The 24568-nt window shown below is 48.9% G+C and overlaps 11 protein-coding genes across 11 annotated transcripts; 4 read left to right on the top strand and 7 right to left on the bottom strand.

Annotated features, from left to right (window-relative positions):
- Window positions 1-251: 251 nt before the first annotated feature.
- PtrM4_055830 (uncharacterized protein) lies at window positions 252-683 on the bottom strand (the record flags this gene model as incomplete). Its single annotated transcript, XM_001942051.1, has 1 exon — window positions 252-683. One exon carries the CDS (start codon window positions 681-683, stop codon window positions 252-254), a length of 432 nt encoding a protein of 143 aa, XP_001942086.1.
- A 456-nt stretch (window positions 684-1139) lies between these two features.
- Window positions 1140-1400, top strand: PtrM4_055820 (uncharacterized protein; the record flags this gene model as incomplete). The annotated part of the gene is made up of 1 exon (XM_066105188.1): window positions 1140-1400. One exon carries the CDS (start codon window positions 1140-1142, stop codon window positions 1398-1400), a length of 261 nt encoding a protein of 86 aa, XP_065963815.1.
- A 1904-nt stretch (window positions 1401-3304) lies between these two features.
- On the bottom strand, window positions 3305-3793 carry PtrM4_055810 (uncharacterized protein; the record flags this gene model as incomplete). Its single annotated transcript, XM_001942050.1, has 1 exon — window positions 3305-3793. One exon carries the CDS (start codon window positions 3791-3793, stop codon window positions 3305-3307), a length of 489 nt encoding a protein of 162 aa, XP_001942085.1.
- A 228-nt stretch (window positions 3794-4021) lies between these two features.
- Window positions 4022-4420, top strand: PtrM4_055800 (uncharacterized protein; the record flags this gene model as incomplete). Its single annotated transcript, XM_066105187.1, has 1 exon — window positions 4022-4420. One exon carries the CDS (start codon window positions 4022-4024, stop codon window positions 4418-4420), a length of 399 nt encoding a protein of 132 aa, XP_065963814.1.
- A 447-nt stretch (window positions 4421-4867) lies between these two features.
- Window positions 4868-5875, top strand: PtrM4_055790 (uncharacterized protein; the record flags this gene model as incomplete). The annotated part of the gene is made up of 2 exons (XM_066105186.1): window positions 4868-5126; window positions 5370-5875. 2 exons carry the CDS (start codon window positions 4868-4870, stop codon window positions 5873-5875), a joined length of 765 nt encoding a protein of 254 aa, XP_065963813.1.
- Window positions 5876-6347: 472 nt separating this feature from the next.
- PtrM4_055780 (Trichoplein multi-domain protein) lies at window positions 6348-7600 on the bottom strand (the record flags this gene model as incomplete). The annotated part of the gene is made up of 4 exons (XM_066105185.1): window positions 6348-6573; window positions 6631-6968; window positions 7011-7116; window positions 7365-7600. The coding sequence occupies 4 exons, from the start codon at window positions 7598-7600 to the stop codon at window positions 6348-6350; spliced, it is 906 nt and encodes a 301-aa protein (XP_065963812.1).
- Window positions 7601-8128: 528 nt separating this feature from the next.
- Window positions 8129-8869, bottom strand: PtrM4_055770 (uncharacterized protein; the record flags this gene model as incomplete). Its single annotated transcript, XM_066105184.1, has 2 exons — window positions 8129-8309; window positions 8334-8869. The coding sequence occupies 2 exons, from the start codon at window positions 8867-8869 to the stop codon at window positions 8129-8131; spliced, it is 717 nt and encodes a 238-aa protein (XP_065963811.1).
- Window positions 8870-11106: 2237 nt separating this feature from the next.
- Window positions 11107-13154, bottom strand: PtrM4_055760 (Fungal-trans domain containing protein; the record flags this gene model as incomplete). The annotated part of the gene is made up of 8 exons (XM_066105183.1): window positions 11107-11613; window positions 11670-11876; window positions 11928-11942; window positions 11992-12223; window positions 12274-12295; window positions 12343-12562; window positions 12620-12840; window positions 12959-13154. 8 exons carry the CDS (start codon window positions 13152-13154, stop codon window positions 11107-11109), a joined length of 1620 nt encoding a protein of 539 aa, XP_065963810.1.
- Window positions 13155-14863: 1709 nt separating this feature from the next.
- PtrM4_055750 (bZIP-1 domain containing protein) lies at window positions 14864-16165 on the top strand (the record flags this gene model as incomplete). Its single annotated transcript, XM_066105182.1, has 3 exons — window positions 14864-14939; window positions 14990-15789; window positions 16160-16165. 3 exons carry the CDS (start codon window positions 14864-14866, stop codon window positions 16163-16165), a joined length of 882 nt encoding a protein of 293 aa, XP_065963809.1.
- A 693-nt stretch (window positions 16166-16858) lies between these two features.
- Window positions 16859-19390, bottom strand: PtrM4_055740 (Dimer-Tnp-hAT domain containing protein; the record flags this gene model as incomplete). The annotated part of the gene is made up of 2 exons (XM_066105181.1): window positions 16859-18572; window positions 18654-19390. 2 exons carry the CDS (start codon window positions 19388-19390, stop codon window positions 16859-16861), a joined length of 2451 nt encoding a protein of 816 aa, XP_065963808.1.
- A 3990-nt stretch (window positions 19391-23380) lies between these two features.
- Window positions 23381-24565, bottom strand: PtrM4_055730 (uncharacterized protein; the record flags this gene model as incomplete). Its single annotated transcript, XM_066105180.1, has 1 exon — window positions 23381-24565. The coding sequence occupies one exon, from the start codon at window positions 24563-24565 to the stop codon at window positions 23381-23383; it is 1185 nt and encodes a 394-aa protein (XP_065963807.1).
- Between the last annotated feature and the right edge of the window lie 3 nt (window positions 24566-24568).

Here is a 24568-nt window from a genome sequence, read left to right as displayed (position 1 = left end):
TCAAAACACTGATCAAGCAAGCAAGTATGGAGGTTGATACTTAAGATACTTGCTTGTTGCGGAGTGTGCAGAACATAAACTCAAAGTAGCCTTTCCATCTCTCACGAATACAGCTCCGGACGAAGGCCTCATCTGCCTGTCTCCATACTCGATAGCCTCCGCGTCTATGATTCAAGATAACAGACGTCTCATCAGACCAAATAACGTTCTTCCAGTCTTCAATTGTCCAGTCTTTATGCTCAAGACACCACTTAAGCCGAGCTTCCTTCATCTTCTTCGTCAATCCAGGCTTCCTCGTTGGCTTCGTCTTTCTGTAGCCTGCTTTCTTCAAGATTCGCCACACTGATATCTGATATATTGACTCCCTCTTGGCTAAGCGCGCCAGCAATGTCAGCGCAAGACTTCTCTCGTCCATAGCGATCAGTGCGTACGCGATTGACTACCTGCTCTAGGAACTCTCCCTGCTTTGATGGCCGACCAGATCGAGAAGCATCTTCAAGATACTTGTCTTGGATCTTAATAGGCCGTTGGCAGGGATCGAAGCCACGTTTAATAGCTCGAGCAAATATATTGTTAATCGTCCGCTTTTTGATACCAGTTAAAAAGGTAATCTCCTCATTCGACTTGCCAGTAGCCTTTAAAGAAACAACAAGGGCACGAGTAGAGATATCGTAAGGAGCCATAATTAGGTGTAGAAGATAGAGCGACGACAGCATGAGATTGAATAGAAATGCCACGTCAGCTCGGAGATATGTCCGAATTCAGAATGTGTGACGGTCCATGGGGTAAGGACATCCTAGGTGCCACGTGTTGGCGAGATGGTTCTTCCTCTTACTGATAAGCACCTTCTACACCTATCCATGTCACAGATACGTCATGTAAACAGACTAGTATGATGGCCCCATAAAAGGCCATCACCACAGCAGAACAGAACAACACATCGGAAAATGCATAGCAACTTTCTCTCACTGCTTGTACTGTTACAGAATGTGGCTGATACCCCTGCTCGCCAAGGTGGGCAAGGACTTTTGAAAGGCTCCTCCGTACTACAGTAGCGGGTCAATCAACGCCCCAGGTCAGTCAACGCCCCACCCCAACACCATAACAACAAAACTTCAACGCGGCACAACTCCACCAATATGGATCTGATTCAAGAAGCGATTGAATATATTGAATCGCGCGAGCTAGGAGATGATTTCTCGTACAACAAAGTTGCTGCCCAGTTTGGTGTTGAGCGCAGTACGCTCGCTCGAAGGCACCAGGGTGTGCACGACCAGCGCGGGGTCTCCCATCGATCCCTACACCCAGAACACGAAGCCGAGCTTGTACGATACATCAAAACGCTTACTGAACGACGTTTGCCACCTACAAAAGTAATGATACAGCAGTTTGCTAGCTAGTTAGCTAGCAAACCAGTCTCCGAAAGCTGGGTTTCCCGGTTCCTCCGCCGTCATCCCAACCATCTCATCTCTCGCTCGGGCAAAGCTATGGCCAGGGAGCGGACCAAAGCTGATTCAGGAGCCAAGTACAGCTTGTATTTCAAGCTGTTACATCAAAAGATAGAGGAGTACAACGTCCAGCCAATACATATATTCAATATGGACGAAAAGGGGTTTCAACTTGGCCGGGTTGGTAGAACAAATCGTGTATTCAACAAGAAGCTCTACGAGTCAAAAGGGGTAAGGCAAGCACTTAAAGATGGCTCCACCGAGTGGATAACGGTGATGGCTTGTATTTGTTCGGATGGCGAAGCTTTGAGTCCTACTCTCATCTTCCAGGGAGCCAACGGAGCTGTTTAATCAAGCTGGGTTAATGCTGTACAAGCAGGGGAACACTCAGTATTTACTACGTCATCACCCTCTGGCTAGAGCAACAACGATATTGGGTTGGCTTGGCTCAAGGGGGTGTTTGAGAGAGAAACCAGACGGCATGCTTCAACCGGGTATCGATTACTCATCGTCGACGGCCATAGATCCCACGTAACTATGGAGTTTATTGAGTATTGTAACAACAACAAGATCCTCTTGTTTATATTACCCCCTCACGCTACTCATACGCTTCAACCCCTTAACGTTTGTATGTTTAAACCCCTCTCGAACGCTTACTCAACTCAGTTGGCTAGATACCTTCAGGACAGCCAGGGATTACTCAATTTAACCAAAGGAGACTTCTTCCCGCTCTTCTGGAGGGCTTGGTGTAACGTATTTAAACCTCTACTCATTAAGAGGTCGTTTGAAGCCACTAGTATATACCCAGCCAACCCGGACGTTGTACTCGAGAAGTTTGCCAAGTAAGCTTCGGATTCTAACAGCGGCAACTCATTACTATCGGGGAGCGATTAGCTTAAGCTCAAGTCAATCGTACGCCGTGAGGTAAAGGATCAGAGCAGTAAGGACGTCAAGAAGCTTTAACGAAGTTTGTGCCACATCTTAGCTCAAAACAGTATACTCCGTGAGGAGGTCAGAGGCCTCAGGCAGTCCCTAGCTATCAAGGAGAGGCGATCAAAGCAGTCCTTCACCCTCCAGCTTAACGAGGACGAGGTTTACCACGGGGGAGCCAAACTGTGGTCGCCCAGGAGTGTACAACGAGCTCGCGATCGTCGGGCATCACAACAACAACAACAGGAGCTTAAAAAGCTTCAAAAAGCCGAGCAAGCTGAGATCAAGAAGGCAGCTCGCGATTGTGAGCTTCAATTCAAAGCTGTAAAGCGTGTTAAGCGGGAGAAGGGTTAGGAGGAGACCAGAAAGCGGAAGGCTGCAGAGAAAGCCGAAAGAGACCTTAAGAAGAGACTCCGCGACGCTCAAAAAGCTATACAATTGCCCCAAAAGGGTAAGCGCAAAGCTTTAAAACCTCATAAGCCAGCTACAAAGCGTCAGAAACGTGTTGGGGGTGGTACAGCTTCTGTGGGAGCCCAGGTAGTTGCACAGCCAGTTCCACCAAAAACCTCTAAAGGGCGGGTAATCCGCCGCCCAAAAAAAGATTTAGACTAGCGCAAAGTCTTCGCAGGCTATTACATAGTATAAATCTACTTTTGCGCAATTTTATCACGTTTTGTTGAGGCGTTACAGCTGCAATACTCATGAAGCTGTTGTGTTGTGGGTGGGGCGTTGACTGACCCGGGGCGTTGATTGACCCGCTACTGTAACGTGTTCCACGGGCGAGCGCCGCACCCCACCAACTTTCGCATCTTCAAAGCGACGTAACGTGGTTCACAAGCGAATCGGTCACGCCCCACCAGCGAGTCGACGTCGAGACGTTATCACACACTTTTATCACAGTCAATAAACTATTGCGACATACCAATTTATCCGTAAGAGCCGTCACTATCGCTAGCATTATCTACTTTAATTGCGCAGGTATGGGCGTTGTGTCCAGTCTGCTTGCAACGCCCGCACCGCCTTTCTCCTCGCACCCTCTTCGACGCACTCTCACCATCACCACGACTGCTACTCGCCTGTTCAGCTAATACTTCTTGTACATCGCCAACAGTAAGAGTCTCCTCTATCCGTACGTATCGCCGCTTACGGCTCTTCCGCTTATTTGCTCCTTCTAGAGCCTCTTGAAGGCTGTTCATTTTCTCCATCATAAGCGTCATCTTATGTGCCATTTGCTGAGCCCCCTTACTCAACTGCGCAACCTGCTTGTCAAGTGAGCTTGCAGAAGACTCAGGGCGATTCCTTACTTTCTGTCGAATAAGAGTACTTTGAGCCTCAATTTCGCGCGCGTTGCGTGGTGTCTTCGCCTCCCAGGCATCTACCTGTCGCGGCGATTGGGTTGGCGTCTGCACTACCATATTAAGCTTTGATAGCACAGCCTGTGGGCCACGTGGGACTAGATCAGCGCCTCTAAAGCCTGCCTGTATATTCTCTTTTGTAAGAGTCCGCTCAAAAGTAGACTTAAAGGCAGGTAGGAAGGTCTCTTTGCTAATATACCGTCCGTGCGCATGAAATGAGCCGGGTCGTGTTTTGAGCCACCCCTCAACTCCAACCACCCATACAAAACGCATCATAACTCCACCACCATGCACCCGATTCAGAAAGCGATTGAAGATATCGATTCGTGTGAAGAAGGCGCATCGTTTAGTTATCGCGAAGTTGCAAAAAAGTATAATATAAGCCGGGCTACGCTCGCCCGAAGACACCAAGGTCGAACAAGGCCGCACAGCGTTGCGCATAACGCGCTACACCCACAACAGGAGAAGGAGCTTGTACAGTACATCAAGGGGCTCTCCGAGCGACGTTTGCCACCTACGAGGACAATGATACGCAATTTCGCGTCATCTTTGGCTGGAAAGGACGTCTCAGAAACCTGGGTTACCCGGTTTATGGCCAGGCACCCATCTGAACTCACATCGCGCTACACCTCTAGGATGGACCGCAAACGTCACAAAGCTGATTCAAGGGCTAAATACAGCTTGTAATTTAAGCTTCTGCATGCCAAAATGATGGAGTATGGGGTGCAACCTACTCAGATCTACAATATGGATGAAAAGGGGTTTCAAATTGGAAGCCTTGGGCGATCAAAACGCGTGTTCGACAAGGTGTTATATGATCAAAAGGGGGTTAAGGCATGCCTTCAAGATGGCAATACTCAATGGATTACTGTGTTAGCTTGCGTTTGCGCCGATGGTACAGCTTTGAGTCCATCCCTCATCTTCCAATCGGACGCCGGGACCCTACAATCATCATGGGTTGATGCTATTGAAGCTGGAAAGCACTCCGTCTTCGTATCCTCGTCTCCTTCGGGCTGGACGAACAACGATATAGGGCTTGCCTAGCTCAAGGAGGTGTTTATGAGGGAGACGAGGCGTTCAGGAGTCACTAGGTACCGATTACTCATCCTTGATGGCCATGGATCTCATGTTACTATGGACTTTATCAATTTCTGCAACGACAACAAGATACTCCTCGCCGTCTTTCCCCCTCACGCTACCCACACGCTTCAACCCCTGGATGTATCGTTGTTCAAGCCTCTCTCGGACGCCTACTCAAATGAGCTCACGAAGTACCTTCAGGACAGCCAGGGGCTACTCTCAATAGTAAAAGGAGACTTCTTTCACCTCTTTTGGAACGCCTGGTGTACTGCTTTTAGGCCTCAAACGATTACAAAGTCCTTTGAAGCTACAGGTATTCACCCCCCTAATGCCGAGGTTATACTCAAAAGATTCGCCAAGGCGGGCTACAATTCAGATAAGAGCTCATCTTCCTGCCTCTCTGGAGACGATTAGCTCAAATTAGAGTCTATTATACGACGTACAGTGAAAGATCAAAGCAATAAGGACGTCAAAAAGCTTCGCCGAAGTCTCCATCACATCTCTGCCCAAGCAAGCCTCCTTAGGGGGGAAGTAAAGGGGCTGAGGGCTGCTATAGGCATCAAAAAGAGACGGGAAAAGAAGTCCTACACCCTACAACTTAACAAGCCTCATGAGTATCATGGTGGAGCCGTCTTCTGGTCTCCCAAGAAGGTCCGTCAGGCTCGGGACGATGAAGCGGCTCGACAACAACAACAACAGCTTGAAAAAGCACAAAAAGCAGAGGCAAGATACCTGAAGGAACAATCTCGACTCTACAAGCTTCAGGAGGCCGAGCAAAAGCGTGTTGAGAAAGAGAGACTCAAGGAGGTGCGGGAGAAGGAGCAGGCTGCCGAGAAGGCTGAAAAAGAGCGTCGAAAAGCAGCTCGCGACTCTCAAAAAGCTATACAACAACCCCAAAACGGCAAGCGTAAGGCCTCACAAAGCTCTACTCAAAAGCAGAAGCGTCAAAAAGGTGTTGGTGATGGTGCACCTCGTGTACAAGCCGAGGTGGCTACATCTATTATCCCGACTCAAACCACCCGCCAGGGCCGCACCACCAAGGTACCGAGTAAATATAAGTAGCGCAAGTTCATCGCAATGATATAATTACTACAACACCACAAAATCTCGTGATAATAGCTATTGTGGGTGGCTCTACAGCCTTATCTTTGTGATATTCTGATGTTGTTGGGTGGCTCAAAACACGACCCGGCTCATTTCATGCGCACGGACGGTAACGTGTCTGTGCGCGTGATGCCCATAATCGCGTGCCGCACACCCCACCAATATCGCGACGACGGCAAAGTTGAGGCTGCGCAGCCACGTACAATAACTATTATCGCGAGATTTTCCGGTGTATTGATCTATAGACGTAGCTCTACAACTTTGTCTATCTATATTTTGCCGGAGTATTGACGGCCCGGCCGCGTCGGGTGGTTGTTGGTGGGGGAGCCGGTGCAGCCACCTCAGCCAGAGTACCACCGCCAGCACCACCCACGCGTCGTTTTTTTGGCTGTTGCTTTGCAGCGGGCTTTGAAGCCTTACGCTTGCCCGACTAGGGTTGTTGTATAGCCTTTGCAGCGTCGCGATCGCGTCGTTTGGCGTCAAGTTCGGCAGCCTTTACAGCCTTGGCTTCATCCCGCACCTTCTTTGCCTCCTCACGCGCCGCCCGCGCTGCCTCTTTGATCTTAAGTTGATAGATCCTGTTGTTCTCCTTTGCCTCTTTCAACTCTATCTTATCAAGTAGCTCTTTCTCCTTCTCCTTCTCCTTCACTAGCTGCCTAAAGCGGGCCTCTCGAAGCTTGCACGGCGACCACTAAACTGCCCCTGAATAGAACGCTTTTCGCTGCTGTAGATCTAGGGGAGGTTCGTGCCGATTGCGGGGCTTCTGGTGAACGTGTAGCGCCGCGCGCAGTGCGTCCTTCTCGTACTCGGCGATCTCTTTGGCAGCCTGGAGGCGGAGGAGTATTTCTGAGAGGTTGTTGGCCGCAATAGAGCTCGGATCGTAGGCCTGATTAATGAGGTTCGTGATAGTAGCTCTACTCACGTTCACTAGTGGCGGCGGTGCTGTTAGTGTTGACTTTCGGAACTTTTTAAGTACTACTTCGGGATCTATAGGAGCTATCCCAGTGGCTTTAAATGCCTTCAACGCGTGCTTCTTAATAAAAGAGGAGTCCTAGGCAGGCTTAAAAAGACGGTAGAAGTCATCCTTCCTCACAGCTAAGAGACCGTGGCTCGCCTGGAGGTAGTGCTGCAAGCTGAGTGAGTACGCGGCTGCTAGAGGTTTGAACATTACCACATCGAGTGGCTGCAGCGTATGGGTACTATGGGGGGTAGTACGAGTAACATAATATTGTGGGCGATCGCGTAGTCAATAAACTCCATAGTAACGTGACTCCCATAGCCGTCAAGGATGAGTAAGCGTGTGTGATTGCCGGCCTTCTCCTTCGTATGGCGATCAAACACCTGTTCGAGCCATGCCAGGCCTACCTAATCATTGGTCCACCCTGAGGGACTTGAGGTAACGTAGACTAGATCGTCAATTGCGATATCATCAACCTATCTGGCGTACATGTTGCCCGAAGTAGCTTCGTATATAATCGCGGGCGGTAACGTACTCCTATTAGCACATATAGCAGCGATAACAGTGATCCAATCTCTGTTGCCGTCCTGTATCACTTTCTTAAAGCCCCCAGTCTCATATTTCTGCTTACTAAACACTCTCTTACTCCTCCCCGTTACTCTAATAAGGAATCCCTTCTTATCTATATTATATACATCCTGCGCCCGAATATAGTGCTGAGCCATTTTAGTAGATAGTAGATCAAAGTACGACTCGTACTTGTATACAGAATCAGCCTGGTGGCGATTGCGGTCCAAACCAGTTGACCAACGTGATATAATCGCGTCGGGATGACGGTGAAAGAAGCGCGTCACCTAGCTTTAGGAGGCAGCCCTTCCGGCTATAGCACTAGCAAAGTTCTAGATTATAGTCCTCGTCGGTGGTAAGCCAGCCTTAGTAAGCTCATTAATGTGCTCTAGAAGCTGTAGCTCCTAGTGTAGGTAAAGGAGTTGCTGATTACGTGATTTGGCTTCATTTGAGCCCCGGATCTGTTGATGGCGTCGCGACAACGTAGAGCGATCAACACCAAAGCGGCGCGCAACCTCAGAGTATGTAAATTTATCTCCGGGATCACGCGATTCAATAGCTTCAATCGCAGCGTTGATACAACTCATAGTTGTGGAGTTATGGGTGGTTGAAGTGGTAAGGGTGGATTGGTGTTGATGTTGCGGGGTGTGCGGCACGCGATTATGGGCATCACGCGCACAGACACGTTAGTGGGTGCGGTTGCGTGCCAAGCCTGAGATCATGTCACCATACGCGCGCTTCAACGGCGAGAAGCAGGCGACATCAAGAGACTGCAATAGGTGAGACGAGTGTGCAGACATGCAGAGAATAATAATATCCTTCTCCTTGCAAAGATCTTGAAAATCGACAGAGCAGTGGCTCTCGTGACTGTCGATAATAAGTAGTCAATACCCACCCACAGTACAGCTCTTTGTATGGGTATCAAAGTGCTCCAACCAGGCAAGAGCAAGCTGATTATTCGTCCGGCCATTAGGACTAACTTCAAGAACCCAGTCAGTAGGTAAGTTCTGAAACCAGACGTCGATAAGCACCTTGCCCGCAAAGACAACGAAGGGTGGTAGCCGGCGACCCGACGCGCCCACGCCTTGGATCACAGTAACCCACTCACGGTTGCCTGGCTGTATCCGCTTCTTTTTGCCATATCCCTCTGAGCTTATGATAACTATCTGTGATAAAATCTTGCCCATCATAAAGCCAGTTTCGCCAAAGTTATAGATATCGTCGTCTACAATACCCCACCTCTCCTTTATCGACTTGACTAGGTCAAACCAGCGCTGGATAGCCGCTAGGTCTTCGCAGGCAGCTCGCCGGTGATTATAAGGACGGCTCCAGCACGTACGGAGCTCCGGAGTTCTCTTAACAAAGTTGTCAACCCAGTTCTTACCAACAGGGTTGCTAGCGCACTCATCCAAGAGTTTATCAGTCATTGCTCGAACGTCAGCCTTTATAGGCGCAAATCCTCGCACAGACTCTTTAAGAATACGCTTAAATACAGCCTCCTCTTTTAGCTTATTTAGGCGCTTTGAGTTCGCTTCGCATTCGCATCGTGCGCGTCTTCCAGCACGTCGGTAAGATAGGGTTCTTCGGGGCACGTTGTAGATTGTAGCAGCTCGTCTTTGACTTGGAACGCGTTGGGAATGGATATCAGAGAGGGTAAGCTGGATATCTACTTCAGGATAGATTGATTGCAAGTTGTGTTGTTAAGACATAACGCGTTTTTATATTGATATGGGCGCGTTGGTAGATTGTAGGCCGCTCGGTTGTAAACCACATTAAGCAATACAGTGAAAGTTAGATAGAGAGTGACGCCCTCACAACTAGCTTAAAAGCCATCCTTTATCCTTTGCAAACACAATTGTCGCCCTCGCCACGTTCAAGCCTCCCTCCTGCCTCCTAGAGTAGTGTCCTAATTAGCAGGCAGGAGAGCTCTCTAAAACTCTCCCCATGACCTGCGCGAGAAGAGAAAATGGGCGATCGATTCATGGGTCCGCATTCGCGCGTTGCCGTTCCTGCTGCTTTAAGGGACGTTTTTGTCTGTCTGTGACTAGACGAGGATTGCTGCCTCCGAAATTGCCGGCTGGTGTTATACTTCGGCCGACAAGTCCAGATGCTGCGCTGCGAGGGCATAGCGTATTCCTTGCGCTTCGGCTTCTACAGCAGCACTCTCTTTGTCATCTTCCCTTCTTTCAGTCCTTTGCTGAAGGGCATTATGATCTTACACCCGAGGCAAGCCAGAGCTCTCCACACGCGTGCCGGTATGCCGCCTCCATCCAGCGCCTTATCTGGGCTGTCCCTGCTTCCCTGGCCTTGTTCCAAGCCACAGGTTTTTTGTTTTTGCGGGGGTAGGGGGGTTGAGAGGAGCAGCCTTTGAAGGAGCTTTCTCAATCTCTGCATTCATCTAGAGGGTCGCGTGGATCGCTTGATAGTCTGGCACATTTAGCCAGTTCGCTCACCCGTCTCAACGTGGTGAGCCTCAAGTCGATCGCGGACACTGGTCTGGCATTGCTCGTAAACGTGGGTTCTTCGGCTGGTAATAGACCATTTCCATGTATGGATCGCGCAATAGCAAGCCCTGGAGAAGCCCGATTATCATGTTCGGTCTACTGCTCAGCTCCTGCTCCGTCTCCTCGTTTCTATCTCGTGCATACAGACCGAGTATGTACACCAACCCTACCATCACTCTCCTTCCTCCCAAGTGCGCTACCACCGCCGTGATGTTGGCCAGCCCCGCAGCCACTTCTCTCAACACCATGCCAGGGTTAAGTGATGTGCTTGCAGAGATAGATACACTAAGCCTAGAAGAGGAACTTGTATATACCTACTCGTAGGTACTTTAGCTGACGGCTCGCTTGTGAGTCATGCTATAAGGTATAGGTTTTCACGAAACGCTACCGCAAGTATTGGAGATGCTCCTTAGAGTGCTTATTCGATTGCTACGTACAACATCAAGTGTTCTATAAGATGTTGCGTAAGGAAACAGAAGCAGCAGTCTAGGTAGCAGTGAAGATATATGTAATGGTGTGAAGAGAGGAAAAGAATTGCGTTGCACGGAATAGCTATAAAGAAGGGGAGCTGTATATAGATGTGTGTGTGGGATAACAAAGTGTGGTAGCGATAGCCGTACCCAGCTCATACTAGAGTAAGTCTTGACAAGGCCCAAACCGTTTCATCCTGAGCCCTAACCACATGACTGGGCAGCTGGCTTAGTAGCTTCCTTCCTTCTATCACGCCTTCCTTCAGCAGCATGTGGGCCGTGCGTCAGCCCAAACAATCAGGATGGCTGTTCGCATTGATCTTCTGGTGTTTATCTCGAGCGTAGATAGCATCTGGACTAGGTACCTAGAATACAGTTCCTACAGACTGTTGACAAGATCAATCTGTGGACGGGAGATTACGAAACAAAGATAACCACAATAAGCGTATATTGTTTGCTCTTACACTACCTTTAATTCAACGATATGTAAGAATGTCGATTAAGTTAGACACCTCCTCAAAAACAGAGCTTTGCGGCAACATAATTCCTATCCTAGCAAAAAAACCAGCAACAATGCTGAGTAAAGCTCTGCTCTCCCTACTGTCCTGGTCCGGCTCTAGGAGAATGTCCAGGGCAAGTAAACACAGAGCAATTGTGTTTATGAATAGATGGTTGCTGTTGTACAACTAATTAGTATAGGCGGATTGTGAGAGATACTACTTTGTGTGACACGTACCAATCTTGGAGAAGGTATTCAGATGACATCGTGCTAGAAAGTGAGATTGTTTCGCGTGTTGATTGCTTGAGTAATTCTCTATACTCCTGGGACTCTGCAGGAGAAGAAGATCGTGTATCTGGCAGGCTTATACTCAGTAACTGAACCCGAGCCTCATAGTAATAGTAGGATGTCTGGAGCTTGATACGCATGGCATCCTTGTAGTCCAGAGAGAGAATCATCTGGCTGACCCTAGTTGACTTATACCATTCTCCAAGCGCCGTTGATAGCGCCACAGCCCTGTTAGAATGATCTTTGGATGGCTCTTCCTCTGCGCTCACTCGGAGCTGCAGGATGTTTGAGCATATCTTGGAGTACTGAGCCCGAATCCACAACCATTCCGAGGAGTGTGTAGTCGCAACATCATTCCCAATTATGCTGTCAGATGGGTTCGTAATCGGAAGGGAACCCTCGCTGACTAGCTGTGTTCTGTATCAGCTTTGACCCGACTAGCCCAAGAAAAATATGTAGAGCTTACAGAAAAGGTTTGCCACCTCAACGCATAAGATTTATCAATGCAATAGAGTAGCCACATGGCTCGTTTAGTCTGAATGGCTTGCTCATCGCTAGTACAGAACTTGCGTAGAACAGGTTCTAAATGGAGGTTCAACGAGGCCGCAGTTGAAATGCTGCCAAGTATAAGCGTATGGAGCTTTTCTGATCCCGTTTTTTCGGCAAGACCGAGCTGGATAAGTTAGCCAAATGCTTCGTCGTAGATGATCATATCTTTACGAACTACGGCAACAAGCGCCTGGATTAGATTAGCAAAACCTTTGTTGTCATCGATCGGAAGAACCTACCAAGAACTGACGGACACTACCATTCTGGCGAAGTAACAACGTTGAAATTTCTAGCACAGCATCTAGTAGCGCTGCTCTAGAAACTGAGCTTACTTCTGGATCTAACAAGGCCCCCCAAGCGAGTGAGACAATAAGCAATGACATGTCGCTAACGTCTATAGGCAGATTTCCTAGGTCAACAAATTGCTCTTGTATACGCGTAACATCCTGTTCTTTGATGAACAGATTCAGGCTATTCCACATATGAGCTCATGTGGTGCATTTTATACTTGATTAACTCACCCTCCTGGCTCCTTGAATGCCCCTTGTAAATCATCAGCAAGACTCTCATAGACGACATCCTGGACATACTCTGGATAAGCTTCCTCATAGACAGATCATTTAGGTCCAGGCTCTGATGTTCTCTACCAGAGTCAATCTTGCGCAAGAGACTGGAGAAACAGGTCTGGTGATTTGAAGAAAGTAGCACATTGACTCTGTCTAGCACTGTCTGTTGTCTACGGCTCCCCCCATCTGCGTTTTGGAAAAGAGCAGCAATTCTGTACGTTCTATGGGTTGAGCACGGCCTTGTCTTTGTAGTGTTAGAGATTCGATATACATAGTCAGAAAAGAGGAACAGGTCGTTTACCTCTACTTTGTCGGCTACTATTCGTTCCGAGAAGAGCGCAAGAATACACGTGGCGCCGCCACTATCTGCTTTAGTTCCTAGCAAGCTATGGCGCTGAACAGTGTTATGCTGGTGTAGGTTTTCGTCGTAACCTAGCTCCAACCAATCCAGCGTGACTATGTCATTTCTGGAGTTACCGCACGACATCTGATTCTGCAGGCTACCCGCTTGATCGCCTGACTCTATCCCCTAGTCAGCTTTTGGTTCCATCGGAGAAGAAAGAAATGCCTTTGAATAGAATAGCCATAGATGCTTCTATCCAGCACTGAAAATGAAAAACAAAGGAGTCCTGGTGTGTACCTGTGTTCTCGGGCTTGTTGGTGCCAGGTATGGTTTCGCCTGAGATATCAAAATCCAGAAATGAGTACGCGCTGTCGGACCCTAACTGCGAGAGAGAAACCCCACTAAATGGCGTGTTTAAAGGATTTGCCAAGCCCCCAGTATCCTGGCAAACAGCAACCTCAGAAAAGTGATCTGGGTTTGATGAATCAGGCATCGTGCCGCCATTCATCAGGTACGATTGTGTTGTTGCGGAGACGTGCTTATTAAGACTGTGTACACTCTTCTCTCGTAGATGACGTCGCGATCGACGTGCATTGTATTCACACAGAGATTCGTTCCGCTATCGTCGTGTTATTAGCGAGCCTCAGGATAGAACAAAGGCTTTTGTCTACCTGGCAGTGGTTGCACGGATTCGCTCCATCACCTATGTCTCTTAGCATGTATCTCGGCTATTAGGGAATAAACTTACATCGAACCTTTTTCTGACGGCACTCTTCGCATGCACCTCTCCGTCGAGTCAACTTGGGACGAGGACTACTCATTTGGTCGACAAAAGCACCTTTGGATATGCAGACGAGGAGAAAGGCGCAAGCTGACCTACAAAACAAATGCGGGAACCTGTAGCTGACATGCCCATCCATTACCCCGCAGCGACTAGAAATGCTAAGATCTAAGGGGATGGACCAGATGGGATCGTCAATGCACATGCAAGGGCCTTCCAGACCCACTTTATCATACCATAGGCTTTGGCCCGCATTAAGTAGAGCTTGGTCGATACGCAACCGCTTAACCAGATAAGAGTTAGTTAGCACACAGCAGCACACAGTTGCCTGCCACTATCTCATTCTTCACTTCGTCTCCGATCATCTTTGCCTTGGATCGGACAATCCGTAATAGAGATTGTCAAATACCCATAGGTCCCTTACCACCTCATTTTCCCTTATGCCGCTCAAAGCACTGGAAACACGGAATCCTCGGATAGCTAATGCAAGAAGTTCGGCCCTTTCCCTCGGCCCTGCACCCTTAGCTTTTGTGATGCAGTCGATCGGCGTAGGCCTGCAACGCTGGGTGCGTATGCACAGCCTCACCTCCGGATCGCAGGGGTCTTTCTTTTGCAAAATCAAAAAGGCCCTGGCCATCAACGTCGCTATTGTTCCACGATTTACCTTCGGATAGAGCTCCGGTCTGAGGATATCAACGCCACTATATAGTATAATGACTGAACAGGATGGCCCACTCTGCGTGCATAGCGACGTCATTGTATGAAATATCTAGCTAGACGATAGCCTACTCAAAATCTGTGTGCAAAAGCCAAGTCGTTAGCGAGTACTGCTATACGAATCAAACAGGTACAGCTAAGATAAATTTTAAATTCAGAGGCGTTGATTGATCACACCGCTGAGCTTGCTATCGACAAATCGCTAAGCGTACTATATTTTTTGACGTGTAAACAACCATTAAGACGGGACTCGCCTTTTTCTAAAAAACTTGGAAAGGTGCTCCAAGAATTCCAACCGGCGTATAACAGGACATCGGAAGAGAAACATGGGAAAAGTGACGTTACCAGAGATGTATCGGATGAGCCCACAAGAAGAGACGGAGGTGGCTTTCAAAAGTTTTTGCCGACAGGGGTGTCTTGATTACTACCGAAGTTCTACCGAAATATAGACAGGGCTGTCTCAACGCTCTCTTAACAGACCTCTGCCTTCCTTATACTTATTGCCACCATTAAGTTTGTTGGAAGGCCTTGTACGATCGTACGGTGAATAACAGTAGCTAAGGTAATCTTGTGTATTGGTATTCTGGTGTATGATGATTCTACGAATGTGGGGGCTACGAAGGTATACATAGCGTTGGGTCCGAGTTGGGCCGAAGTAGGATCGAGGCGGTACATTGGGCCTTATTAGGCGACACACCGTGTGTATGCCGACATGGAGTGAGATTGTCGAATTAAGAGAAAAGAAGAAGGTTCGGAATAGAACAGCTCAGAAAAACTACCGTAAGTTGAGTTAGTACAATGCCTTGATCAGAAACTAATTCAAGCTCTAGGCGAGAACATCAAACGAAAAATAGCGCAACTAGAGCAGCAAGTAGCCACACAATCTGAGTTGCTAGCGTTGAAAGATGGAGGGAGGCCATATCAGGCGTATGGCACCTCATTTGAACCAGCGAGTTCAATTAGAGTCACAGGCAATAGTCCTCCTAGATCCTCCGAGCAAGGGACAAGAATTTCGCACAGCCTAGATGTCTCTAATGTTGGGATAGTTCCCAATACAGCTATTGAATCTCCCACGTGGGGATTTGAAGCATATGAGATTATCGATCCATTGAAAGCTCCCGATGGTGCTTACAATGATTCCAGCATTCACAGCGAACAGTCCAGGAATTTGTCAAATTGGACTGGCATGGATATTAGTATCAGTCCTGTTTCGAAAAACCAAAAAGAACAATTATCTACCTGTGCACTATCGGAAGGTGGCTTGGAGTCTCGAATTAAGGGCCTACTCTGCTGCGCCAAGGAAGCAGGTTTCGAAGATCTGGACTCGACCTTGATGGCATACTATACACACAAGTTCGACGAAGGAACTACATTCTCAGCTTCCCAACGACTCAGCAGGAGGCGCCGATTACCTATGCTCCTTGAAACACTTCGAATTGACTCCGCTTCCTGGACTTCCTGGGAAGTACAGACCTATCGAGACGAGATATTCAAGGCCGCAGAAAGCTTTCTTGTAACTGAACTTCGCACACTTGCTAGTTCGGACAGCAATCCCTGTATGAAAATGACTATCATTGACGGGCTCAACGAGCAGAACCGGAACTATCTACTTCGCACATTTCAAGACAAGGTATGTCTGCAAATATATTTCCTACAATGCATTGTGTTGAGCAATAAACTTAACAGAAGCCTAGGTACCAAATCTATGGTCTTTGATAACTGCCTTACATTCTTGTTCCGATACGGGTAATCAGTCACATTTAAGTGTCTCTACTATTTCTCTGCTCTGTATGCCAAAGGCACATCCCGAGGCTGTTATTCAGGCTCTCAAGCATTTGTTACCAAACTCAATGTGATCTCGATGGTCTTTGTAAGATACACTAGTCCGATTCTTCAATCTGTTTGTCCAGCGATAGGTTAGTTAGGGGAACTTTTTACCTGCAAGAATCGGCTCTCCTGTAAAACTAATGTCCGAACTTTGGTCAGAATATCACAACTAGGTCTAAGGCCACACATTCAAAGCCTTATGAAATCGCTACTAGCATGAGAGGTAGCTGACTGGGATGGTTTTCTGGTAACGTAAACCTACTAGTGATCCAGCCAAACTAAGTGAACCGGCGAAAAACTGCCAAGACCATGAACACCCATCATCTCGCATGCAACTACATCATCCCCCGTTCTCCCTACTCCTCTGCAGTATGTGACATAATAAACTGCGTACTTGCCTCTAACTCTGACGACTCGTTTAGAGCCTGCGTGCAGCTCCCTACGTTATAGCCAGCAGAGATGGCAACAAGCCAGCCAAGCCAGCCGTGGCCGTGAGCTTGGCTTGTTGAGGTTTTTGGTGTTGTAAGCTTGGCTTGATAGGCTTGATAGGTCAAAATAGTCGGCTTGGCTTGAAGCTGGATTAATGAGCTTGATTGCCTATACAATAGTTATTGTTGCAGTAGTCAATGCAATAAATCAAGGTGTAACCGTGCGAAGCAGTAATCAAGGTATGAAGTGTATCTGTGATTGTCGTTCTGTTGTGCTGTCATTGCCACCTTATATGTAGCCATAATCAGGGTCTATTTACATGACGTATCCCTGATGCTGGTAAGGGGAGAAGGTGCTTATGGAGGGGAGGGAGGAGTGCCAGGACAACACACGTGACATGCGCAATACCCTTGCCTCACAAACCGCAACAGTTATACATAGTGTTAAGTTCCGTCATCCCAACTGCTCCACTCATACAACGCGTCCATCTGCTCCTCCGTGAGGCCTGTTTTAGGTGCAGTTACGCTACCAAAGCCAGTTCTTTGCCACCGTCTTACACATTGTATAGCTGCCAAAAGCTGAGGTTGTATACCGCGTCGGCGCGGCTCCAAGAGGTCGCCCAGCTCACTGAACATGCGCTCACACTCACAGCTCGACGCTGGGACAGAGAGTACGTCAAGCGCAAGCTTGCTGAGGCTGGGATAGCGATCACGCAGCGTTATCCAGTACTTAATAGGGTTGTTTGCGTATTCTGTACCTCTCTCAGCGCACGGCTCGCTGCGCTTCCACCTTGCGAACTCGTCCTCCTCTGTATTAATGTTGTCACCAGCGCTGGGGTTCATGATACTGTCGATCGCGTCGTCTAGGTCGTTGGTGATCACCCTTAGCGGCCTTACGACGCGCGGCAAGGTGTTGTACTGCGCCCAGAGCACACGAAAGCTGCGGTTACTAGCCTCGAGCCAGGTAGGCTTCTCAACCCATGCCTTGTCGCAGTAGTGTTTGTAGTATGGATGGAGTATTGTAGCGGCGTAGTACGCTGGCGAGTCGTCTAGCTTGGTGTAGTACTCGTTGGCCTTCGCCCAGGCCGCGCGTAGGTTGATCGCAAGATGGTCCTCGGGCGCCTCGTCGTGCGCATTGTAGTTGACTGCCTCGTACACTTTAACGCGCTGCTCGTAGTAAAAGAGCAGGTGTTCGAACACTAGGATAACCTCAGCAATAGCACCAAAGCGTCCGCTGTCGCTACGTCCTTCAAGGCGCTTTGCAGTAAGCTTAAGTGGCTTCAGCACGTCCATGTACTCTGTAATCACCGCACAGTCAGCAGCCGTGAGGCCGTCTAATCGCATCCAAGGTTGCGCCTCAGGCAGCCTGTTTCCGCGGCTTTCAGCGTACGTATCCTCATCTCGCACTCGCCGTATATAGTAAGTCGCGTAAGCGTTGACAGCGGACTGCAGTTTCACAGCGCGCTCAAAGCAGGCGTAGTACGATTTCCAGCGTGTGACTACAGGCTTAGCAGGCTCCAGCACCTTGCGCTCTTCGGCTGAAGCGTCAGCTGGCAGCTCCTTGTGAGCAAGGCGCTGATACTGCTCAAAGAGCGCGTACTGTTGCGGCGTTTTGATGTAGTTGATAACGCTGAGCACCACGCCCAATAGGCCAGCCTTTCTCCACTCGCTCATAAAGTCGCTCTCATCGCCGACCTCACGTACATCATTGTCGAAGGCGTCGCTGTCTTTGCCCCAGATAAGCGTCTGGCCGACAAGGTTGAGCGTGTGAGGGCCGCGACGGAGGCGACGTTGGACGGCGTCAAAGCCTATCTTACACGCCATTGCAGCGACGGTAGAGTCGTTGTTGCTCGCGTTATCAAGCACGAAGTAGCCGACGGACTGTGGGTTGATGCCAAACCTATCCAGCGTCTTGCTGACGACTTCAGCTATACTCTCGCCGCTATGAGCGCCTGTTAGCTGAGACAGCGCGATAGGCAAGTCCTTTAAGTCGCCACTGCTGTCGACGTAGTGCGCGACGACACCTAAGAACCCGCGCTTGCCGCCCTTTGTTGTCCAGCCGTCAAAGCTTATATGGATCTTGCTTATTGACTGCGATAGCTCCTTAGTAACGCGCGGCTTTAGGTAACCGTAGAGTCGCAGAACGTACCGCGAGACGCTATGACGGGACGCCTAGAGTGCTGCTTCGGCCTCTAGGTTAGCTAAAGCTATCATCTTTCGAAACGCGGGCGTCTCAAACTCAGAGAGCGGGTGGTTGTTATCGACAAGCCAGCTTACTACAGCAAGCCTAAAGCGGTGCGTATTAAAGCCAGAGAGCTCGTTCGCAACCCCCTGCGACACCTTAATCTTGCCGTCTGTAAATACACGCTGTATGAAGCTCTCACGCTCGACAACAGCTGGCTTACCAGGCGCTCTGTGACTATGGCCAGTCTTCCTCTCCTCTAGGTGGCGTGCTGCTGCTGACACCGCACACGATGTCTCGAAGACACCACCACGGCCAGCGTCTATAAACTTGTGTTCATGGCAGTACTGGCACACAAAGTATATACGATTAGGGTCGCTGCGGAGGGCGACGCGGTAGCCATAGCTGTAAACCCAGCTTTTCTTACCTCGCAGCGACGACAGCGGCTTCATATACTGCAGTAAACGACTCCAATCAATGCCCTTAAAGTCTTCGTCGAGCCACGATTCAAAAGCTTGATCTTCAGCACTATCATCTACAGTAGGCGCCACCGTGGACGCTACGGTGGCGGCTTCGCTACTATCCACAGGCGCGGCGATAGCGTCTTCGTCGCGCGATTCGCGTAGTTGCGACTCAAAAGTTAAAGCCTGGGAGGTCTCTCTAAGAGTTGCCTGCGATAGTTGCAATGGCTGACTATCGACTGAAATAGGCTGGCTGGCAGTACCGCGGGCGGTAGGTTTGGCGCGCTTTTTTGGGGCAGCAGCGTGGTCAGCGGCGCGTTTTTTTGGCGGCATGGTGGTGACAGTACGACGACGACGACGATAGGAGCAAAAAATTGCAGCAATATTAAGTACTTTTAGTAGCTATTAGGTGGAGTATGAGGTTACAAAAGATAGGATAGCGTGAGGTGTTAGTTACCCCAGCAAAACAGAGCTAAAAATAGCGAAAAGAAAGCAACTAGGCCTAATCCGAGCTCCCCTAGGCTCGAACCCCCTACAAATCAAGCCGATCAAGCCGATCAAGCCAGCTTCTATCCTCAGCTTGGCTTGATTGTTGCCATCTCTGATAGCCAGCCTCTCCGCAGTTGCCGCAGCGTCGGCCACCACAAGCCTTTTCTACCAGCGGTACCGTAGAGGACGGTGCTAGGCCGTATAACGCACATCGGATCTTCCTTGAGCAACATTCCTTACATGCGCCTCTCCTGCGTGTGTGCTTTGGACGAGAAATATCTGCTTAAGAGCCCATAACGATAAACATCCTAAAAAGGCTGCACTATCATTAACAAAAGTCGAACAAGCACCTAATATTTTAGTTTTGAATTGTGTATTGCTTCGAGCTTGGTTGGCTTAGGAATGTTGCCCCTAGACATACATTAGAGTGAAACATCTACGTAGAAGGGCTGAGTTACATCCGCAATCCGCAGAAGTGAGGACCTTGTACATAGCACTAATTCTGTGAGCAGCAATCGAAGGCTATGACGAAATAGCCCGACTTGGTTCTATAGGAGAAGACTCGAGAGTAATATCTATCCCTGTGTGCCGAAAGACCCCGTGTGCCGAAAAACCCTCCGTGCCGAAAACGACCAATCAGATCACAAGGGGCGGTGACTTTTCTGTTGTCTGTGTAATTCAATTGGTTATTTTCGGCACACAGGGGTTTCGTTATACAGGGATGAACGCCACGTCACGCCGAGTGACCCAGCTACCTTTGTGGAATGAACTACGAGGCGGCTATTGACACAGTCTGCATCAAGGCACAGGATGGAAAATACCGTGGGGTGGCTAGATGAGGGGTCAGTTGCTTGGCTACATTACGGCTGCATTGCGGCTGTACAGTTGAGGCGCTAATGTGATGTACTGAAGCAGACCCCTTGAAGAAGACTCTGGGTGAATCGGGTGTGACCCCTGCTTCTACTTGCAGGCTTCCGACGCAGCCGTTTGGAAACTGGGGAACTGAGCAAGCCCCTGCATGCATGGATGTCTCCGTTACAGGCTCACTTAGACACCGCCCAGATGCGTCTAATACGACATATCCACTTGCTGTCGTAATATGTTTCTACGCATTCCACTGTGATGGGCTAGGGCCCCTTCCCCTTCTAAACCTCGTTGATAACCTCGGTTTCTTCGTTCCCAGCTTGATTGCGGATCAGACGATCGCAATATTGTTTCTCCGTCCCAAACTCTTAGGTATATAGATAGCTACGTAGCCTAGAGCTTAGCTCTCTGTCAATACAACTGCAGTGTACCTGTGCGATTGCTCCTTGAACGTAGCCCCTTACATCCACAACCTGCAAGCCTACTCCTATAGCAGCAGTAGTTAACCAAAATAGCCTGGCGTTTTCAGTGAGTTGATAAGATGGTTGATCATGTTGCCGCCATTGCCGCTACGCAGTCAAAGCTTCAGGATTCTTTAATACATGCTATGGTTCTTGTGTTACAGCACGACTGTCCAATGCCAGCCTCTAGATGGCTTAACCCCCGCAAACTCTGTTGTATTGGTTTTCCCGATCAGGGGTAGATTAGGTATGGCAAACCGCTAGAGGCTGCCGTGCAAATCCCCGGACAATTGCAAGCAACTACTAGCGCTGCTATCCTAGCAGGCCGCGTCATTCAAGCCTAAGCACGAGATAAAGGTACCGCCACGGTACCAAGTTAGTGAAATTTGTAACGGGGTGAGGAGAGGAGGACTGCGTTGCATTGTGCAGCTATGGAGGAACTGCAGCTATGTAGGTGTGTGTGATGATAAAGTGTGGTAGCGATAGCCGTACCCAACTCTCACTCAAGTGGATCTTGGCAAGGCCTAAACCGTTACAGGATTGCGTAGGTTTCTATTTAGGCCTGTTGCTCGACGTACAGTGGGTTAAAGAAGCAAGAACGGACCGATAATGGCGCGGAATCGTTGCCGGCAACTAGGGTCGGCTAAGGTACACTAGCCGACCTCATGGGTAGACTCCGCAAGCGACCGTTTAGACGTTCATTTGTTAGGTGCAGAAGCGAAGGCGGCTAACTTGGCCAACTCGGCCTGAATAAGCCGTACACTAAGTAAAGATCAACTTACGAAAACCAATGCACGGCTAGTTAGTAGGCTAACCTTTTCGATATCAGACGTTATGCAGATTTCGAGTAATGCAGAAGGGGCTGACATAGCAAAGCAATCCAAAGAAGGGCTAATCTAGCAAATACCCATATTGGCGCGCTAACTGAAACTGGGGTATAAGCACGTAAAGTGTGTGAAGTGCTGTCTAGGCCAACAGCGAACAGGGACCTAAGGAATGTTTTCTGGGTTTGATTGTAGAGATATTGTGGGCATGGCTCATGATGTCAGCGCTGGGCTTCAGCAGCTAGGATAGCACTGGGCGGCTCCAGACTAGGTGTTGGAAAAGTCATGGCAGCTGTCGTAACAGGCTACCAGGTCTTCAATCTAGGTGTCAGATAATAGCATTGACGAAGATGAGAGCGTACAGACGCCGGGTCAGACTAGTGCGACCCGACACCTGTGATCTGATTGGCTCTCACAAGTGTCGGGTCGCACTAGTCTGACCCGGCGTCTGTACGCTCTCATCTTCAACAGTGCTATTATCTGACGAAAGTCTTGAATAGGTCTGCCGAGAAACAAGAATTAGGAATGGCAAAACGATAGTAGATACCCGTGTTGTCGGCTCGACTGCTACCTAGTATCGTTTTATTGGAATCAAAGCCTGGGTACAACTGTGCGCTATCGGGTCCGAATTGCATGAGATATCCCTTACTACACGGTATAGCTAAGCTATCAATAACGTGGCTATAAAAATAGTTTAGGCTTGATAGGTTTGCTGTCGCGTCTCTGTTTCTCATGTGAACGACGTCGTGAACGATGCGGCTAGTATTTACATAGAGATATGCTCCGCTACTATAATATTAGTGACAAATCAATGGGCCCCTGGGCACAAGAACGTCAAGGGCAACGAAAAAGCTGATACGCTAGCAAAGGCAGCAGCTAAAGAGAGCCTAACAACACCTACCACAGCCAGTCTAGCCTACTTAGGCACAGAAATCAAGAAAATATAAAAAACAGAACAAATGACGGAGTACAAGAGATGAACGGACAGGCCCACTACAAACAGGAGCTCCTACTCAAGAATCTACATGCTCAACACTAAGAAGGAGAGGATAGATAGAGCCCTAATACTCCCAAATAACGACCGGGTAGAACACAAAGACACTGTGAAGTGGCTAGGTATCTATCTAGACAACCGTCTATCATTCAAATCACATGTGTCTGTACGTGTAAGCCAAGCCAGACAAGCTTTCTACAGGCTAGGAAGACTAGCAAACATTGAACTCGGCCTAACAACACACGCTATTAGACAATTATACTTAGCATGTGTAACTAGCGTGTTAGAATACGGAGCACAAATATACTGGCAAAACTAACCCTACGCTACAAAGATACTACAGTCATTACACAACCTAGCCTGCCGAAAAACACTAGGAGTCTTTAGAACAGCACCAACAGTCCCTACAAGCCTCGAAGCGAGCCTACTACCACCAACAATTAGGCTTAACTCAACTATCCGGAACTACGCAAGCAGAGCAAACCTGCTAGCCAACACCCATCCAATTGCAAAGGCAATAACTCGGATTTAATCAACTAATCTCCAACGCTCAAAGAAACTAAACCAGCACAGACAGCTACAAACTATTTATCACGGGGCCAAACAGTAGTCGCAAGGTAAGAACGTAGTTGTAGTGTAAAGGTCTATGTACAAGAGCACGGGGAGGATATGTACCGTAGGGTAGCAGGCGCTAGGCCAAGATAGGGATGGGGGCACGTGACCTACAGAGCGCCGAGTTGGTGCTGTGACAGTACCCCCCTTCTAAACGACCATTGGTCTCCAATAGTCCCAGAAAAGAAAAAACAAAGTCTATGCTGCGCATATGCTTGGGGGCCTTTACCCATCGCGGTGGTCCAGGCTTGTTCGGGTTTGCGGCGTGGTATCGGAGCAGGACCTCGTCTTGGCCCTCAAGATCCTTCGCTGGCTGCCAGCTTGCTGGGTAGTACTTCCATTTAATTAGGGATTGTAGGCCACCTTTTTTGCGGCTGTCAAGAATTGCGTCAAACAGCCAGCGTTCTTCGACTTCTTGTGTCTCGTCGTCGCGTAGTAGGATCCGTCCTCTCAGGTTACGGGATTCGGCTTTGTTAATTGCGTCTTGTCCGGGTAGGCCGCGGGCGTTAGTGTATGGTCGTAGAAGCGAATAATGGAAGACAGGGAAGATTTTCATAGTGCTAGGCAGTTCAACCAGGCATGCTCGGGGGTACACTTTTAGGATCTTGAAGGGACCGGCGACCTTATCATCACCTTTCTTTATGGGTCGGTTAGTCTTTATGTGCCTAGTGTCGACCCATACTTTTTGTCCGATCTTGTATACGGGCGCATCTTCGCGATGGACGTTGGCGTAATGTTCGTATTTATCGATAGACTGCTGGGCTAAGGCCTTGAGTTGCGTGATGATGCGCTCAAATCTGTCCGCCACTGCGTTGGCGCGATAAAATTGCTGTTTCTGTGCCATGCTTAGGTTTAGAGGTGCTGGCTTCGAGGGCTTAATACTAAGTTGCAGGTTGTATCCGTAGTTTGCGAAGAATGGAGAGACACCTGTAGTCTCTGAGATGACGTTATTCATTGCAAATTCCGCTAGTGGGAGCCACTGAACCCAGTCATCTTGGTGGAAGTTCATAAACGCGCGCAGGTAGGCCTCAATGCCACTGTTGACGCGCTCGGTCTGGCCATCTGTTTCGGGGTGGAAGGAAGACGAGTGTTTTAATGTAACACCTAAGCGTTGTGAGAGCTGGGTCCAGAACTCTAAGACGAATTGCGTGCCTCTGTCGGACACGATGTTGTCTGGGCAACCGTGAAGACAGTATACCCGCGAAACAAATGCGTCGGCGAGCTCATCAGCACTAAGAGATGTGACTGGAATTAGGTGTCGCATCTT

This window comes from Pyrenophora tritici-repentis, chromosome 2 (assembly GCF_003171515.1).
Source record: "Pyrenophora tritici-repentis strain M4 chromosome 2, whole genome shotgun sequence".
NCBI classification, from domain to species: Eukaryota; Fungi; Ascomycota; class Dothideomycetes; order Pleosporales; family Pleosporaceae; genus Pyrenophora; species Pyrenophora tritici-repentis.
This window is presented reverse-complemented; position numbering and strand designations above follow the sequence as displayed.